This window comes from Ornithodoros turicata, chromosome 5 (genome assembly GCF_037126465.1).
Source record: "Ornithodoros turicata isolate Travis chromosome 5, ASM3712646v1, whole genome shotgun sequence".
Taxonomy (NCBI): domain Eukaryota; kingdom Metazoa; phylum Arthropoda; class Arachnida; order Ixodida; family Argasidae; genus Ornithodoros; species Ornithodoros turicata.
Window position 1 is genome coordinate 23,213,308 of NC_088205.1, and position 17,405 is coordinate 23,230,712.

General features: G+C 45.6%; 1 protein-coding gene across 10 annotated transcripts in view; it reads left to right on the forward strand.

Annotated features, from left to right (window-relative positions):
• LOC135394227 (nuclear receptor coactivator 2-like) overlaps positions 1-17,405 on the forward strand; it is a 501,016-nt gene that overhangs the window by 367,168 nt on the left and 116,443 nt on the right. For all 10 annotated transcript variants that reach the window (XM_064624847.1, XM_064624849.1, XM_064624853.1 and 7 more), the window contains one exon: positions 1,244-1,291. In XM_064624847.1, the coding sequence (XP_064480917.1) occupies positions 1,244-1,291 (48 nt within the window). The remainder of the gene's footprint in view (positions 1-1,243; positions 1,292-17,405) is intronic.

The window sequence follows — 17,405 nt, forward strand, 5'->3', positions numbered from 1 at the left end:
CTCCTTCAATTGTTCAAGTTGCTGCCTGATTGTCCACTCAGTTGGTCAACCTCTTGTTGCAGTTGTCGCCCTTGCTCCAATCTTTGCCTTAACTGGTCTGGTGACTGGTCCTCGTGACCACCCATGTCCTGACTCTCGTCGGTTGTTCCGGAACTAATCGAAATTCATGTTTCATATTCATTCTTCAGCTGCATATTTTTTTCTGCTATCATCATCATTAACATCATCGTCATCTTCGTACCGGCGGCATGGCCGAGCGGGTTAAGGCGGTCCCGCTCGTTGGTGATAGCCAAGGTCGTGCTGAAGACTGGGAGGTGGTGGGTTCGAATCCTACCGCCGGATGTGCTGTCTGAGGTTCTCCCTGGGTTTTCCGAAGACTTTCCGGACGAATGTCGGCACAGTTCCCCCCTGAAGTCGGCCCAGGACGCACGCTAACCCCCTCTGTCCCCCATTCCTTCCTGCTATCCTCTCTCCATCTATCCACATCTGTTCGCCGGTCATAGCCACAGTTGCTTCGCGGCGCTTACATGGAATCGAAAAAAATTTAACTAAAAAAAGTTTAACTACATGTAGTTAACTACTGGCCATCACTGGTTAATGGTTCATGTTTAATGTCAGTGATTAATGTATTTGGAGTAGATTTATACGTAAGGTGCGTGTCAGGTAGGTTGAATATTCAACCACTGCATGGCGTTCTAAGTAACACATTAGATAGGCGCGGATGACATCTGCAGGCGGCTGATACGGTCTCTCATCCTCTCTCTCTCGATTTGGTCACGGCAAAAACGTCACCACGTGAGGAGGATGTGTACTTTGCACTAGACGCGCGGTGATCCCACCAGCAAACCAACTGCTTGCCTTGCTTCGCACTGAAAAATCCACCTTGGCACATAGAATGTTACTTCAGTCAGAATTCCAGTTATGCGCATACTTTTTCCTCTGCGTTTGTATTCAGAAGATCCAATTATTCTCACGACCTACGTGTAATTCCGTGATTGTTGCTGGAGTACACCTCTGTGCGGTGCGTTTTACCTCATTATAACACAATCGAGCGATATACGCGTGCCAACAATGACCAAAATTTCCATTTTCTTTTCCTTTAAATCATTCAATCAATCTTAATGGGTATATCACCCCGCCATTCGCAATGAAAGTGTACAATGTGTCGGTGGCAGCAGTTTTCTCCTGCACTGTGAGCTCCCATTACTTTGCAATGTCTGACACAAATTTATTTCCTTTTCAGTGATGAGGCACAAGAGGATATTATAGACGGCCCCCTGTCCAATTACGCGTGAGTACGGCTTACTTTTTCCCACATTGGTATTTCCACAGAGTTACCCTTGCTTTCTTTTTTTACTCCGAAGCGCGTTGCGATGTCTATACACGTCTGTCTATATACGTTCGACGTTCTTGTCTAGTGATGCGTTACGCAGTAACCCGTGGACCGCACACACTTCGGGGAATTCCGCAAAAAAAAAAAAAAAAAAAAGAAAGACACGTTTGTGGTTTACCAAGGTTGCGATCTTTTTTTTAATGGTCGTGCCATATGAACATGACGAAATTACGTCAGTGGTTAAACCGTTGTGAGTACTTACAGCCCCGTTCATTTTTTTTATATTTTTTTACCGGCACCGCAGTGCCTCCGTACCAGTTCCTTATGCTTGTCTCGCTACGAAATGAACACATAAAATTGAGAACTATACTTGTGCGAGACTCGGCGGAACAGAGTACTGTATAAGTGCTTAAATTCGCGGGCTCAATAATTCGCGAAGTTGTGAGAAGCCAGGATCAGGCAATTATTCGCGGAACCTTAAATTCGCGGTACCGCGCTGCGTCCACCCTGCATCTTAGGGGCCATCCACCTTGAACTTCTTGGAAGAAGGTAACAACTGGGTAACTCGTTCAATTTGTCTTGCTTTTGTGCACTTCTGACTGCAAGGGATGCGATTAGGGGGTCCTACTCGGCTCGTATCTGTGCCATTGCCCAATTGCCCTGTCTCCCGTCATTCCTGTCATCGCATCGAACAAGTGCGATTGGCACTTGGTAGTGATGCGACAACTTTTCCAAAGGTCTATACGCGTGACAGAGTGCATACGCGCTTTCTGGATGATCCAGGCTTACAAGGAACCGGAATCACGGGAGGCTTACATCCGCGCGGGATTCGTACGTGAAGCCGGGACTACAGTCTCCAGTTGCAGCGGCGAACTGAACACTTTGCGAGGCAATGCAGTGTTAGAGCGCAAGAAACTCCGTATACATAAGTTGCCTCTGCGTCCTGGGTCAAATTTCTTACATAGTTCTTTCACGTATTTTTCTGTCATTGGTTCGAATAAATTCGCGATAAAAGGGCGTTAGCGAATTTCGCGAAAAATAGGTCCTCGCGAAAATTACTACTTATACAGTATGTCAAAGCACCCCTCCCCCCACAACGAGAAAATGAAACTCCAGTTAATGGGGGGGGGGGGGCACCGAAGCTAGCACGGGGTGGCTAGCATGGTGTAAGTGTTCAGCATCTCTCACCGGAAATCGGAGGGTACGCGATCTTCGAATCGCCTCCGCTGGTGCCTTTTCATCAACTGGGATTATCTAATTGAAGTAGGCTTTCCCCGCACGCACATTTCGATACGAACGTAGTGCGCTTAATACTTGCTATGTATGTTATACTAACGAACTCCCCTATGCTTCAGAAGCCTGTAGGAATTTCCACCCGAGTCCCACTGGGATTCACGCAGGACCTGTCTCAGCCCCAGCCGCAACCCACGGAGCAACAACATGGGTTTATTTGCTTACATGAGAACGGCTGACGAGCAGTTCCTTGCTTGTCCCTGGAACTAGAGTACGGAGCCCGGGATCCCGGGACCCCGAAATCCCGGGATTTCAGCATAATTTCATGTTCTGAAATCCCGGAATTTCGCAAGGCCAAATCCCGGGATTTCGGGATTACAAATTTCGGCTTTTCTGACAACAAATATTCGGTGGTACGAGTGAAAGGGAAAGAACGGTGTCCAACCGATTTTTTGTTTCAAGCGTTCCTTCCCCGAAAAATATCATTTGCAATCCGAAACCGAACCAACCTTATCGTCCACGACACATTACAACGACTTTAGCTGCTGATTCATGTGAACTACGCAAGCCATAGTGGAGAACAGCCCTCAAAAAGAATAAAACACTCCTATGAAATCAGAAGGAGTCTTCCAATCCTACAACAAGAAATATTGCAGAATCTCTCTCTCTCTGCAGAAACTCTCTTTTTGTTCTTTTGATCCGCACAAATCCATATATATATATATATATATATATATCGACATAAATAGGTGAAAGAGAAAAACGAGACTTGGACGGAAGTTTGGAGTGAATTAAAACATCGGAAATGTATTACAATTTTAAGGGGAATTAATTAAACGACTCTAAGGTCAACGTGCCTCCAGAAGAAGGCGGAGCCTCCGCCGAGACGTTGACCCTAGAGTCGTTTAATTAATTCCCCCTTAAAATTGTAATACATTTCTGTGAACAATGAACGCGCTAGAGCGCTGGGCACATGGGCACTGGGCACGCATTAAAACAGAACTTCACCACATAGCTCGCTCCTAGCCAACCATCATTCCGAATGATATCATTATGTGCATTGATTTGTTGAAAATGGGAGGAGGCGCCTATCTGGGACAGATTATCTTGTCCCAAATAGGCGCCTCCCCCCTGTTTTGAACAAATCATGACACAGAATGATATCATGCGGTATGATGGTTGGCTGGGAGCGAGCTATGTGGTAAAGTTCTGTTTTAACAAGGGAGGTACCCGGGTTCGAATCCCGGTGCCGACTGTGCTGTCTGGGGTTTTTCCTGGGTTTTCCTCAGAACGCTTTCAGACATATGTCGGCACAGTTCCCTTAGAAGTCGGCCCAGGACGCACATTCCCCCAGGGCGTGAGTCGTGACGTTGCCCACATACGTGAGGCCGACAACGGCAACCCCTATCACCACCACTACCACCACCACCACCTGTTTTGACAATGGACGTCATTGTCGTTGCTACATGTTCATGTATAGTCAGTCAAGTGATTTCGCCTTTCTTGGCCTTTCGAGATCTTCGAGGGCTGAAAAAGTAAAAGTATTATTCAATATCGCATGGTTCTGTAGGCCGCCTCAACATATTCTTGTACAAGAAGTCAAAGCTTATACGGTACCGTAGTCTTTTTTCCTGGATGGAACATCCTGAAGCACCAACAAAGCCAAAGAGTGTACACCAAATTCACGTGCCCATTTTTGTATTTTATTGCCTATTTTGCTCTTTTTGAGAGCCCAATATGCCTGCCTATTTCCATCGTTTTTAGTGCCTAAATTTTCGGGCCCTATGTGTTACTGTGGGAACCACCACGTATATAATCCTTCCCAGAACCTTCAGTATGTGAACCATCTACTCACATATTGAGCGTACGATGCACAGGGTCGCTCCAGCAGACCGACGGCGATCATTATGACGCCGAAATGGCTTTCTCTGTAGTTATTTTTTCGGCCGTATCGTGGCGCTGTTTGGAATGATGCGTGGCTCCACAGGCGGCCGGTCAGTAAAAGTCGCGTGAGGTGCCATTATTTCCGCAGAATTGTCACACAAGTTCCCTCGAGTGTGAACTGTTTTCCGTCGTTGGATTCATTTCTGTGCCGGATGGATGGAATGGCCTCCTATCCCACTTGCATGCCGGGCTTTTCATCTGGGGGAGACGAGCCTTCGTGTAGAGTCAACTTGACGAACTACATTATCTTGCGTGCAACTTTGTAGCTCTATAGCTTGGTAGCTTTTAGCTGTTCAGAATATTTTATTTAACATAATTATCTAAGTACGCAAGTAACTTCTCAGGTTACACTTTGCTTGTAACTAACACAATAACAACGTAGATGTTCTGCCTGTGAACTATCGTTACAAGAATGTCACACTGCTAAAAATATGTACAATTTACCATTCGTATGTACACATATCAGGCAAAATTTTATAGCTCTGCCGCTTGGTATAATGCTACAATGAATAATTTTGCAATGCGGCTATTCTCCGTGTGTAACAGCAGATTGCAGCTATTGTTGTGTTCAAACTGTTGTCCAGAATTCAGTATCAATGTGTTCAGAGTTGCAATTAGAACGACTGGCAAGCGTATCGGCCCGCAGGTCTAACGAAAGCTTGGTCCAGTTAAGCAGGAGGGACCCAAATTAGTTTATAATATAATGTGGCTTGGCTTAATAGGTGTGGGTGTGTGGGGGTGGGCTGAGCCTGGCTGCAATTCTTGGCCCATGTCAGAGCCACGTGCAACACTGTCGATGTCTTCTGATGCTCTTGGTGCTCCTCTTGTCCTTCGGTTTGCTCCATGCAGACGCTGTAGAGTCCTACTCTGTATCTCAATGACCATTGGTGCTTCTTTCATGTGTGTGTGTGTGTTTTCTTCGCCTTCCTTTTGGTGGCGTAGCGCAGTCAGTGGAGGACAGCTCAATTGTTGTACTTGCACATAACTTTAACTTCCTTCTCATATTTCACGTCTAATGTTTCGCGTGTAATGGTGTAGTGTACTGCTCTTTAGTGGTGAATCACACCAGGTCATAGTCTCGATTTATTTCTTGTTGGGCTTACTGACGTCATAATTTCCTTGCGTGAATTTCGGAATTCAGAAACATTCTATCCAGTACGTGCTCTGTTCCGCATAGACGTTAATATTAGCCTACATTTATTGAGCGAGGCGCCCATCGTTGTCTCCGGCAGAACTTCTGTTGCACGTACCGAATACATTGCGTCCCATATGGGCAGCCTCTTAACACGTACCCAGGAGCAGTCTGGGTAGCCTTCAAGAAAGGAGGCCGTATGAGCAACCCTGTGGCTCACTCTTTCTCCTTCTCTTTTTTTCTCTCTCACTCTTTTTCCCCCATAAGTCACATGTATCAGGGCGGCAGTCTCGTCCACTGTGCTTTAGGTCAAACACCGCCCCAAACATCCCTGAAAACACCGACAGAATGTTGGCTCCCGTATACATTAGCTACGTTTTAAAGATACACTTACAGACTTAGCACAACGTTCGAATGGGATTCTTTGTGTTTCACACTGTAAATAGTTTCACCTTGCCTGTACACCCTTCACTTCTTCAGTCAGACCATAGTAGTATAAGGTGTAGTATAGAGCGTTACGTAGGTGGCCTACGAAAATTATGTGATAAATACGGCGGTGCCCGCAGATATTTATTCCAGCCTACATCGTGTGACGACATTATTGTGGTCAAAAGCTTTTGGCCTACAAGAACAGTTTCTTTACCAAATTTTGACGTTCCGACTTCCGAGGCCTCTGTCTACGAGCATGCAACTTCCTTAAACGCGACATTTGTTACATTCGCCTTCAGCTTGAACGACGTGGAGTTGGAACTTCACAAAAGCTCTAGTGACGTAAGCCCGTCCGGAAGCATTCGACAATATATATAAAAAAAAAAGAATTATAAAAAAGTTCCTTCCAGATGGGTCCTTGGGAAGGACCGAAGCTCGATTACCGTCTGATAAAAAGCATTAGAGGGAGGCACAAAGGAACCTTTTTGTCGTTGCGTATTGTGTGTCTGTCGGCATCCCCACCTCACGCACTAGTCTAAGGTGATTATTGGGAAACGGAACATTAAGCCGCCCAGCCATCTGGTCGTTATGTCCACAAGGACTTTTCTTTCTGTGTCCGTGATTGAGTCTCCGCTCGCCTGATTAAGTTTGCGAACGAGTCGTGTCTGACTTTCTAGTTGGCTGCGAAATTTTGTTAGGTTTGTTTTAGGGGCTGCTGTCGTATGTTACTTTAATTTAAAAGTACCACAAAGCAGTAGTCTTGTAATCTTTTTATAAAAAATGCATCTATTCGATAGCCCGAGCCCTCTGTACTATAACGTCGTGACTTTCGCCCCAGTTGAACCCATAGTTCTTTCTTTCTTTTTTTCGAAAATGAAAATTGAAAACTACGGGCAACACTGTGTCAAAGATGCCGCCAACTTCGCATTACTCGTCAAGTACGGCGGGAAAGCTACTTTCAATGCGCATAACACTGGGCCCGAAAAAAAGAAGTGTCGGCTACATGTCGGCTGCGTAGCCATCGGGAGGCAGCAAATCACTCGGGAGTCGGAAGACGGGAACATAGATCACTGCTGCTTGTCGAAATCGGAATTACTTACCACCAGACGCCGTCCCGAGCTCTTTTACGGTAGGGTGCCCCTTATTTTACGGCAATTTTATTGGCAAATGAAAAAAATAAATAAATGTAGTCTTAGTGCTCTGTCACATGTACAACTTGTTGCAGTTGGGTTTACAAGCAACAACAACAGATAAGAGAGAGATACATACATGATGACGATGATATGGGGATGACTTCCACAACAACAACAGATAAATTAATGATGATCAATGGGGAAATTCGCCACTTACAAGCAACAAACTACAACGCCACCAACATAAACTGGCTAATTCCGTGCTTTTTCTCGTTGTACATTATATAACGTACGTTACGGTCGACAAACGATATTTGTCACCACCCTGAGGGTAAGAGGTAGAGGAATGATGAAGGAAAGAGGGAGAGCAACAGCCAAGCGTGCAGGCAGTCATATTGTACCATGCATGTTCTCAAAAGCCAATCTTCAAAACATACCTCGTGGGTCAAAGTGTGCGAAAAAATCGGAGTCAGCGCGTCATTTTTGCCAAGGGAAGCTGCGCTGGTGCAATGAGTGCGAGTGTGTTCATGTGCTTAGGTTGTATAGTTATTCCGGAGGATTAGTCAGAGTACAGTTCTTACGTAGACAGAGTCATACAGGGTGCATTTGTTGAATAGGCTAGAAAGGTTACTCTTGTGTAAGCAGTGCTGGAAATAGACCCTTGCCTATTGTCTGTGCCGATACCTGTTGCGTGCTACATAAACATGCCGCTAGTAGAATGACGTGTGATGTTACTGAGGTGTTCGTAGAAACCAATCTCTTTTGTGTGAGCGATGTGCGTTATGCACACGACAGCAACAACTATACATGAATGACGATGGTGATTCACCGCAACAATTGCGGTATCATATCTCAGTGCATGTGGGCACACGACACGCATTCATGCAGTCATATCCTTATTGGTACTAACTGCAGCTGATGCGATGAATATAAAAATGATAGGGTCTGGATTGACATCTTACATATCGACGGAAAAAGAAAACGCGCTCAATTGAAAAAACAAAAACAAAGAAACGTGACCGTTGCCATTACAATGTTTTGTCCTGTCAAAATTCACTCCCGCTTCGCGTCCTGAAGATGTCAAAGTGAGCTCAAGGCCGTCAACTGCTGCTTGTAAACGAAAGGAACATGTCACCCGCGAACGATAGATGTCATCGTGCGCTAACGTACGCAGTGCGCGTGCGCGGGGGAAGCGTGGCACAGAAACAAGATGGCGCATGCTCGCTCTTGGAACTCAGTGTCGATACTCTGAAGCGTAGCTTATTTAGTGACTCTACACTTAGCTTTGCTCGAAAGCCCGTTTCTTTCATCAACCAGACTCTCGGACGCCACCACGCACAATATTTTCGCTGTGCTGCCGTCTTCTCAATTTACAAAAACTCCCCAGCAAGAGCAGCCATGAATGGCTCGGCGTGTCTTTGTAGTCCCGGCCTGGAGTCCTGGCGTGACGTAATCTGTGACGTAACATCGCCGTAGCGAGCAGCTTCAAGGTCTCATTTTCCACCAAAAAATCGTCTGCTACGAACGCGGCGCGACTACTACTCTCTACGCCACGGTGTGACGCCAGCATCACTCACGCATTTACGGGCTCGCTGAAAGAGAGGAGAGGTTTCTAGAGGGCGTGCAGATCAAATGTCTCTTCCGCGCGCCACAGGTGAGCTCCGATCATCGTTTTTGAGCAAGAGCGAGTGTTACTTGTTGCACAGTACGCCGCAGCCTAAAACGAAAAATTTGGAGGGGGGGGGGACCTTCACTGCTCCTTTTAGCTAGTTCAAAACGACACGGATGTGGCGTATTCTGGTATGTACTGCTCCTTGGATCGTATACGTTGCAGTGATGTGCAATTTATCACCTACTGCTTGACTTTTGGCTTTTGTATGGTTAGTCTTTCCCTCAGTGAGCAGTGTACTCGAATGCTCGAGCAGATATGAAACAGTTACGGTAAGTGTGAGTATGAATATATATATATATATATATAAAGGGAAGGGAACAATAAACCATTGAATGATTCGTTGTGGGCTACGTTAAGCGATGATTTGTCCTTGGGCCGATATTTATAGCGAAAGCGGCGGGCTTTTCTTCTCTCTTTTTTTTTTTTTTTTTGAGGGGTGAGGTGGGCAGGGTCTGTTTATGGCAGTAGCCAAATTTGTCGTGTGACGAATTCTATCTCTCCCTATCATTATTTTTTTTTTCGCCAACATTAGCATCGTCAGATATGAAACGGAGGCCGTCGATGGCCGATAGTAAATAGATGTCTGCAGATAATCGATCAGTAGTAGCAGCTAAGCATTACAAGTAATAGCTGCAATCCGCATATGCGGATTAACCCAGAAAGATGTGTGCGCATAGGAGGCCAGATACAAAGCACTACGGGCGAGAGTTTACTTGCTACTCTTCGCGTCGGCATTATGTCATTCCGGCACGGCAATGGCGTCCCGTTATGCATGCACCCGACGAATGTGCGCAAGTCTGTATCGACATAGACACATAGAACATAGACACCTCTGTATCGATCGCTCAAACACACTTTCAACGCTTTTAGACAATTCTAGCGAAGGATCACAGAACGGTGCAGCTGTGCGTTGCGAAGCTACGCGTGACACCTTGCGTTCAACTCGGCCGTAGGGTGCCTGAATACTAGCTTCCTCTATGTGTCACCACTGGAGGAGTCACCATTCGCAGAAGCGAACGCCGCCAAGCCGCCATTCTGAAGCCCACGCTCCCCATGCGTAAATGCTCTGTTCCGATGTCACCGACTTTCGCAAATCTCCTCAGTGATTTATTTACTCAATCCGAAAGTGTAGTGCATAGCTACAGTTTCTTCTGTGCAGCGCGAGCCTTCAAGACGGCAGAAATTCGTGGCAGACGACGCGGTCGTCTACACAGAGGGACTTTCATAATTGAGACGCCCTACTCGGCCGACAGTTTGCACACCTTGAAACGACGGTTTGCGCATCTGTTTTCTTTTTTTTTTTTTTTTCAGTTATTGCTATTGTAGTAGGGAATGTATTTCGCAGTGGAATGGGGTTAATCCGAGGCGCGCTTTCAGTTTCTGTCAAAAAAACGTACGCGCTTGGCTGGGCAAATTTCGAAGTCCAGTTCGAAACATGCCATTTTCCGTGAATTAAAACTGATAAAAGCGTTGCGAATGGCAAAACCTCCCGGAGATATATAGTGCTGACCGCATAATTTTCAGTGAGATTTTTAATACGATTTTTAACACGATTGAAACACCTTGTATAGAAGGTTATGCGTGTTTATTTTTATCCTTTACGGAATTTTTACTAAAAATCGGATTTTTATCCATCTGGGAAAAGAGAAAACGAGGATGAAACGCTCCTCCTCCATGTAAAGTATCCGTATAGAAACCGTCCCAAAATTCCGCTGCTGCAGATTTAATCCATTGCAATCCACGTACTGCTATCTCATTGCATTCTCCCAGAGTATTGTCTCTTTGTGTGAATGGGAAGTAGCGATCGTAAAATTACTTTATACTTTTGAGAAGCATGGCTTCTTGGGGGTACGCAATCTGCTCAGGCGTCTGGCTACATTTCTCCTCGAACGTCGATTTCCCTTCTCTTCACCACAGCTGCTGGCAGGCTTCCAACGTTGGGTGAAGAGCGGAGACGCTGGCGTTGTTGCTAGGAGAGTGACGCCAACTCTCGGTGACGACCCCTATTCTCGGAGAGTCCGAATCTACGGAGTTTTGTGGCTTCTTTCAAAAATGCGTGGAAGCGCATTATTTGCGTTTACTGACGCGCATTTATATTTGTAGTACGAGTGATTTATAATACGATGCGAAATAAATATCATCTTTGTAGTCCGTACTGGCAGTTCAAGGAAGTTAATTATGATGAACGCATCACAGACCGATATGAGTATAACCTTTGCCTCGAAGGAACGAACGTTTAGACGCCGTTACCAAATGAAGATAATTTTTCTCCCACCAGCGAAAGGCTCTCAATATCTCCGTTCCGTGATCAGTGGCGTGCTATATTCTCGATCTCGGATACGGACTGGGCGCTCCTCGTTTCACACGGGGTTCATATACAGCGATGTTCATACTCAGAGATTCCGTCTTGTGAGTTGGCTGGAGATTATTCTTTCAGGGCGTACTGGTGGCTGAAGCGTTGCAGTAACACGTTTTTTCGAATTGGAGAGTAGGACGAATGGAAGCGCAGTTCTTTTGTTGAAGTACGGTGCGCGTGCTGTTGAGAGGCATTTCGTGATTATACCTCCAATCTTTTTGTTCGCAGTGCGCCATAATATAGCGTGAGCTGCTTTTTCTCTCTTCTTTAGCTGTCAAAGCGGTCCTTTTGAGCCTTCTGGTAACAGCTAGAAATTTTGCGCAAGTGCAGGTATTTTCTATGCACGTACGTTGCTCTGGTCGAATGTACCGAACTTTCGTGCGCGAGCATTATAAAGTGAGAGCTGGTTCGCATGAAAGTAAGGTGTTTGTAAGGAAGAGTACTTTATTCCACTCACGAATGTGTAGCACTTGCGAGAGAACGGTTATAGTGGAATGTTCGCATATAGCACAAGTTACAAGGGCGACGTCCAAGGAGTTTCCGTGAAAAAAAGAAGAAAAAAACATTCTATCAAACAAATCCTCATGAACAGTTGAAATAGACATTGCCATCCCTCATCACATGTTTGAACTTATACGCAGAGAGCTTAACTAAAGTCACTCCAAGCTGGACTCCAAGCCATACTTTCATGGGAAATGGCTGTATGACACCAACAGTTCGCAATACTTCATGAATACAACAAGTGTAGAGTCGCCGGCCACAAAGTAACTCTGCAGTGGATTCTTGGACATGTGGGTATATAGGAGGGAATCATGCTGCGGACGAACTAGCGGACATATAGCACACCTATCTTCAACACTACATCCGGTGAAATACTCAAAGTCAGTTGTTACATCTTCACTAAAGTCATTGTCGCAGGAAATGTGCAGACAGCGATGGGTGCAATTGCAGAGTGATTCGTCGCTGCTACATCGCATAGATCCGCTGCTGAAGTTCTGTGTTCCGTCTACGTTACCGCGCTCTGTTCAGACGTTTTTACACCGGTGTCGGTTGAAAGTGCCTTATGGCCGTCATTTTCTTCATAAAGTTGGAAAAGCCGACTCATCGAATTGTTCGGTTCGTGCAACGGTGGAGGGTAGTGAGCATATTATAATGCACTGCACTAGGTATGCGTCTCAAAGAGCTACACTAAGAGCTATACACTTACTCGACTAGACAGCAGTGCCTTAAGTATAGCGAAGGTGTTGGGACTTTGGGCACCGAACACGAAGGATGCTGCGGCACTTGTGAAATTTGTTCAGAGCTGTGGGATGGACGCCACCTTTTAGGATCCTCTGTGCACGATCTTGTGATAATTGCGAATAGTGGACTGTTAGTGAACATGTGAATAGTGGACTTCTGCATATCGAACATGTGTATAGTGAATAGCGAACTTGCGAGTAGAGCACATGAGAAGTATTTTTGGGGAGTGGCGGTGGGGGGGGGGGGGGGGGGGGGGTGAGAATTTATGTTAGGAGTAGCAGAACAAGTCGGGAGACGGGTTAAATTTCTACTCTTTTTTTTTACAAACAAACTTCTTCGAATAAGCATGCGCTTGCCTCTTCCGTATAGGCACACGTGGTTTCTCGTTCTTTATAACGAAACCACTCGGTTTCTGGAATGACAAAGAGTAGAGGTGTTGATTTTTCATGCGGTTCCAGTGACCTATGTGTCGGAGACAGAGCGTGAAATCTGCTGAAAAATACTGAAATTTAAAACAAAACTCACGAGAAAAATAAAAACATTGATGCAAGAAATTTTTATAACTTTGCGTTCATCAGACACGGTATATATTGTGGTAACAAACCAAGAACAGAGTTGCGCTCATGCAAGTAAGTCAGTTGTCTGCGCGGCTCCCCAGTCTCCCTCTCTCCCCTATTTTTCGTGGAGCGACCTCATTGGTCCCTGTCCCAAATAATGAGAGTAACGGTTCTTCTGTGGACCTAGGCAGGGTGGCATGCCGGTCCGTTAACCCCCCCCCCCCCCCCCTTGTTATACTGCCTCGTGAGTGGATAGACATCGTGATTTAGCCTCTATAACGCGCAGACACAAACTGCCACAGCGTATTTGGCGCCAAGTGCTTTAAGCCAATACCGTTCCATTTCAAAATTCGCAGGAAAGCCGAAGAAAAGCCTCGAGCACTTGCACCGACTTGCGGGTCTTCAATCGATCGCTTTGATCCTGTCCACTGTCGAAGAGGAATGTTCCCCCATGTTTGCACTACCCTGCGCGACACGGCTTCCGAAGCGAACGCACGATGTTTTACAGTTTACCCAAACCGGTCGTTTACTCGCAGGGCCGTCCAAGCTAATGTTGTCACGTGACGCCAGGCCGTTTCCCTTTCTCGCGGCCCGATATTTGCCGCTTACCAGTGCGCACTATCCAGCTTTCAGGACATCCATTTGATTCAGGGCTACAATGTGGGGAGAACAAAAGACGGAAGCCGCTCACAGTGAAGTTGGGACAGCGAAGTTGAAGCTGCTGGATATAAAATTCACTTATAATTAACTGACTATACCTGACTCGATTTTTTTTACACTGAATCTCACCGTCGTAAAAAAAAGTGTGCGTTCCAACTGGGGGTGACAGATCCATACCGTACCTTCCATGCGGTCATCGTTCGTCGGATTTGTCGCAAGATGAAGCGCACCAACCATATGGATGGAAAAAGAAAAGAAAAAAAAAACGCGGCGCGACCTTGAAGGGCTTTGAACCGCATGTGCTTCCAGTACGTCTACAAGGCGACTCTACGCTTCTGCCAGCCAACTTCGTGTGTTTTCCCGTCCCTTGGCAGGGGATACCCTCTTGTGTTCCTTAGCCCTCGTTGACGTTGACATGCCAGCTAGTCTTCTGCAGCCGTTCTGCGGGCGGATGGAGACTTGATGGAGGTTTTGTAAGGGAACTTTTATACGGGTGTATAATTCCGATCCAGAATCATATGTACTGCTTCATTTCTGCTGTTGTTCAGTGTGTTAACGAGTTTATTTCGTTTTGAATCTGTTGGACCGGGTTTTGACAACCTGTTGTGCTACGTGTGTCAGAATAGGAATTCCGGAAGGTCCTGGATGGACATCGGTTTTGTTTCTTTTCTATTTATTGTAGGTGTAGCCGTCTTACGTTCTTCTTACATTTTTCTTCTCACAATAATATTACTACACATCCCGTTTTCCACTGAGAGCGCCCTATATGCGTTCGCCTGAACTCTCCGCACGAGCTGAAATCCCTCCCTCCTGAGTTTCACTGCCTGAATCAGTTTGGTTACCATCGAGTCATACTCAGCTATTCCCTGAACTACTTTTCACCTTCCTCTCTGCGGAAATAGTCGCTGCGCTTGTTAGTATACCTGATTGCACTTCGATGCACATTTGAGCAGGTTGAAATACAAACGCCGTAAAACTGTTCATATGTACATATATGTTTTGTAATTGGCAGATGACGGTAGCGTGCATTGTGTCCGGAGAACGGGGTCAGACCCTAGGCACAGAATATAATTCGCGAACAGGTGGTTGCTCTCGCGATGGCGTTTGTAAAGGCGTCGCCACGCTTAACTGTAACGCGCGAGCGCGAGCGCGTTCTACGCCTTTACTCCCGGAATTTACTTGAAATTGACTGAATTCAGACCAGGGAAAGGTAACAGAAACGGTAACTGAAACGGTATCATACCGGAAATATAGCAGGTAACGGTAACAGAAACGGATATCGCACACTCAGGATAGCTGAAACAGAGACGGACAGGAAAATAATTCACGGTAATTATTCGGGTATATACTGCAGGACCCCAAATTATTACAGTCCTTATACCGTATCATTGAGAGAAATTTATAAAATAAAGCTGAATGAAGCGAACTCAAATTAATTAATTGAAGAACTAAAACTAAAAGGAACAATTAAACTGGAGCACATCAGTAAATAGTATATAGTAAACAGAAGAACCGTAGTTCTTGCATATAAGCTAATGGTGACTTGCAAGCGTGACTAACATCCGTGAAAAGCATGTTCGAATATTATCTCTTCAAAGATACCACGTACTATATTTTTTAAATGAATGTTGTCTGTTGTGTGCACGCATCCCCAAGGTCCTCAGATAGATTTCAGAAACTATATACGTAGAGGTATTTGTCACGGTCTTAGTTAAGCGTACCAAAAGAAAAAAGAAAAGAAGGAAGACAACAAACAGGAACCGGAAATTGAGACGGAAACGTAACGGAAAGGATAACAGCAATGATGGTAATGGAAATTGAAACAGAAACAAGTATGGACCAGTCACGGAGACAGTAACAGAAACTAACAAGATTCCATTTTACTATCATCATCATCACCAGCAGCAGAGCAGCATCATTCCAGGAGATTTCCACCAATGTGTCTGGTGAAAAGTGATGTGGAATTGCGGGCCTCGCACTAGTGAAACCAAAATCTCCATTTTATTTTTCTTTAAATCAATCAATCAATTTTACCTTTCCCTGGTTCAGAGGACCAGAATACGGTCGATGTTAATGTCACTCTCGTCAGATTCCTACTAGGTGGCCTCCATTTTGAGGACAGCGGACTGTCGGAGACAACAGGTTGCTGCAACCCCCCCCCCCCCCCCCCCCGTCATGTTGTCCTCTCTTCATCTGTCCACGTCGATCTGTATATGCCGCTCATAGCCACAGTTGCTTCGCAGCGCTAGCACGGACTAAAAAAGATCGCTGTAAAAGACAGAACATCATGGAAGGCAATCGTTACCAACAAATCTCACTGCCACATGTGTCATGTCGTTACAGGAGCAATAGTCGTATTTATTTATTTCGTTACACCCCAAATGCCCATGAAAGCGTTACTTACTTCTCATGTACTAAAAGTGACACAGAACGAAATGAGAAAATGAGCATGAAAGATTAATTTTTATACTAGCCTTCCGTTACTTCCTTATGACAGGGCTAATGCGCATGGCAACTGCAGTTGTGGTCGAAACGGCAGTATGCAAGCATACGCGTGACTTTGCCAATGCCGAGCGTTCCATGGGGTCGACCGGTTGCATACGAGAACGGGTCACGTACATGATTTCGTGCCCCTCCGCTTGTTAGGAGGCAATGCAAATTGATGAACATGCCTATGTTGTAACTATTGCAAATCATCGAGGAGGGATTAATGTCTGTCCATGGAATGGCGTTTTTTTCGTTTCACGTTTGGTGCTATTCTGTGGGAAGACATACTCTGAGAATAATGACTAGAAAACGTGTTATTACGTGCGGGCGTATCTGGAGATACTTGTTATTTGACGCCCACGAAGTTAATTAGCTTATCCTCATTAATCCGTGTCCCAGATTTCAATTCCCTATGATAAGATGTTTGGAGCGACAAGGTACCATCGGCTGTTGGCTCCGCAAACGGATCTTCATTGGTCTGCATGTCGTGAAGGTGTTTCATCATTGCTTGTCCACCACCACCACCATTGCTTGTCAAGCTGAACAAGCACATGCATATTCTTTCTTCTAACTAATGGGATAAAAATAATGAAAACCGGAAGGAGAAAGGCTAAACCTTTCGATGGAACATCGTTTTTTTTTAATTTTCTTTTTGTTGCCATACAAAGGGCACATTTATTTGCGACAGTTGGGAGTTTTAGTATTGCGTAGGCAAGGAAACAGTGTTATGGACACTGCGCATGCGCGAGCGCACGCAATTTTTGTGTCCAGCGTTCGAACGCTGTTTCTCGAATTTAGCGTGCGCATGCGGGCTTACTCCGTTCTTCAAAGCTATCATCGTAAAACTTTTGCTTCAGATGGTACAACAATGATTTACGTTACTGCGCTGTACTGAAACTGTGCGTGCTCCGCGTAAGGCCGCGTACCCACATGCGGGGAATCTGCGCGGAAACGCGAATGCGGCGCGGTAAAATCTTGCCGCTGTGCGGGAAAAGCCACCTCCACTTTCCGATTTTTGGCGATCGCGCAGTGCACGATTTTTAGCGGCATCCGCACATGCTCGGCCAATCAGGAAGTAAAAGTTGCGTGTGTTCTTGTTTTCTTCCGGCCTCCCGCAATGAGAGCATTGACGGCGTCGTTGACTGGAAGGTATGTCGCAGTGATGCTCACGTTTTTCAGCCGGCGAATTTATGACGGAAATAAAAAGTCCTTGCTACCTACATTATA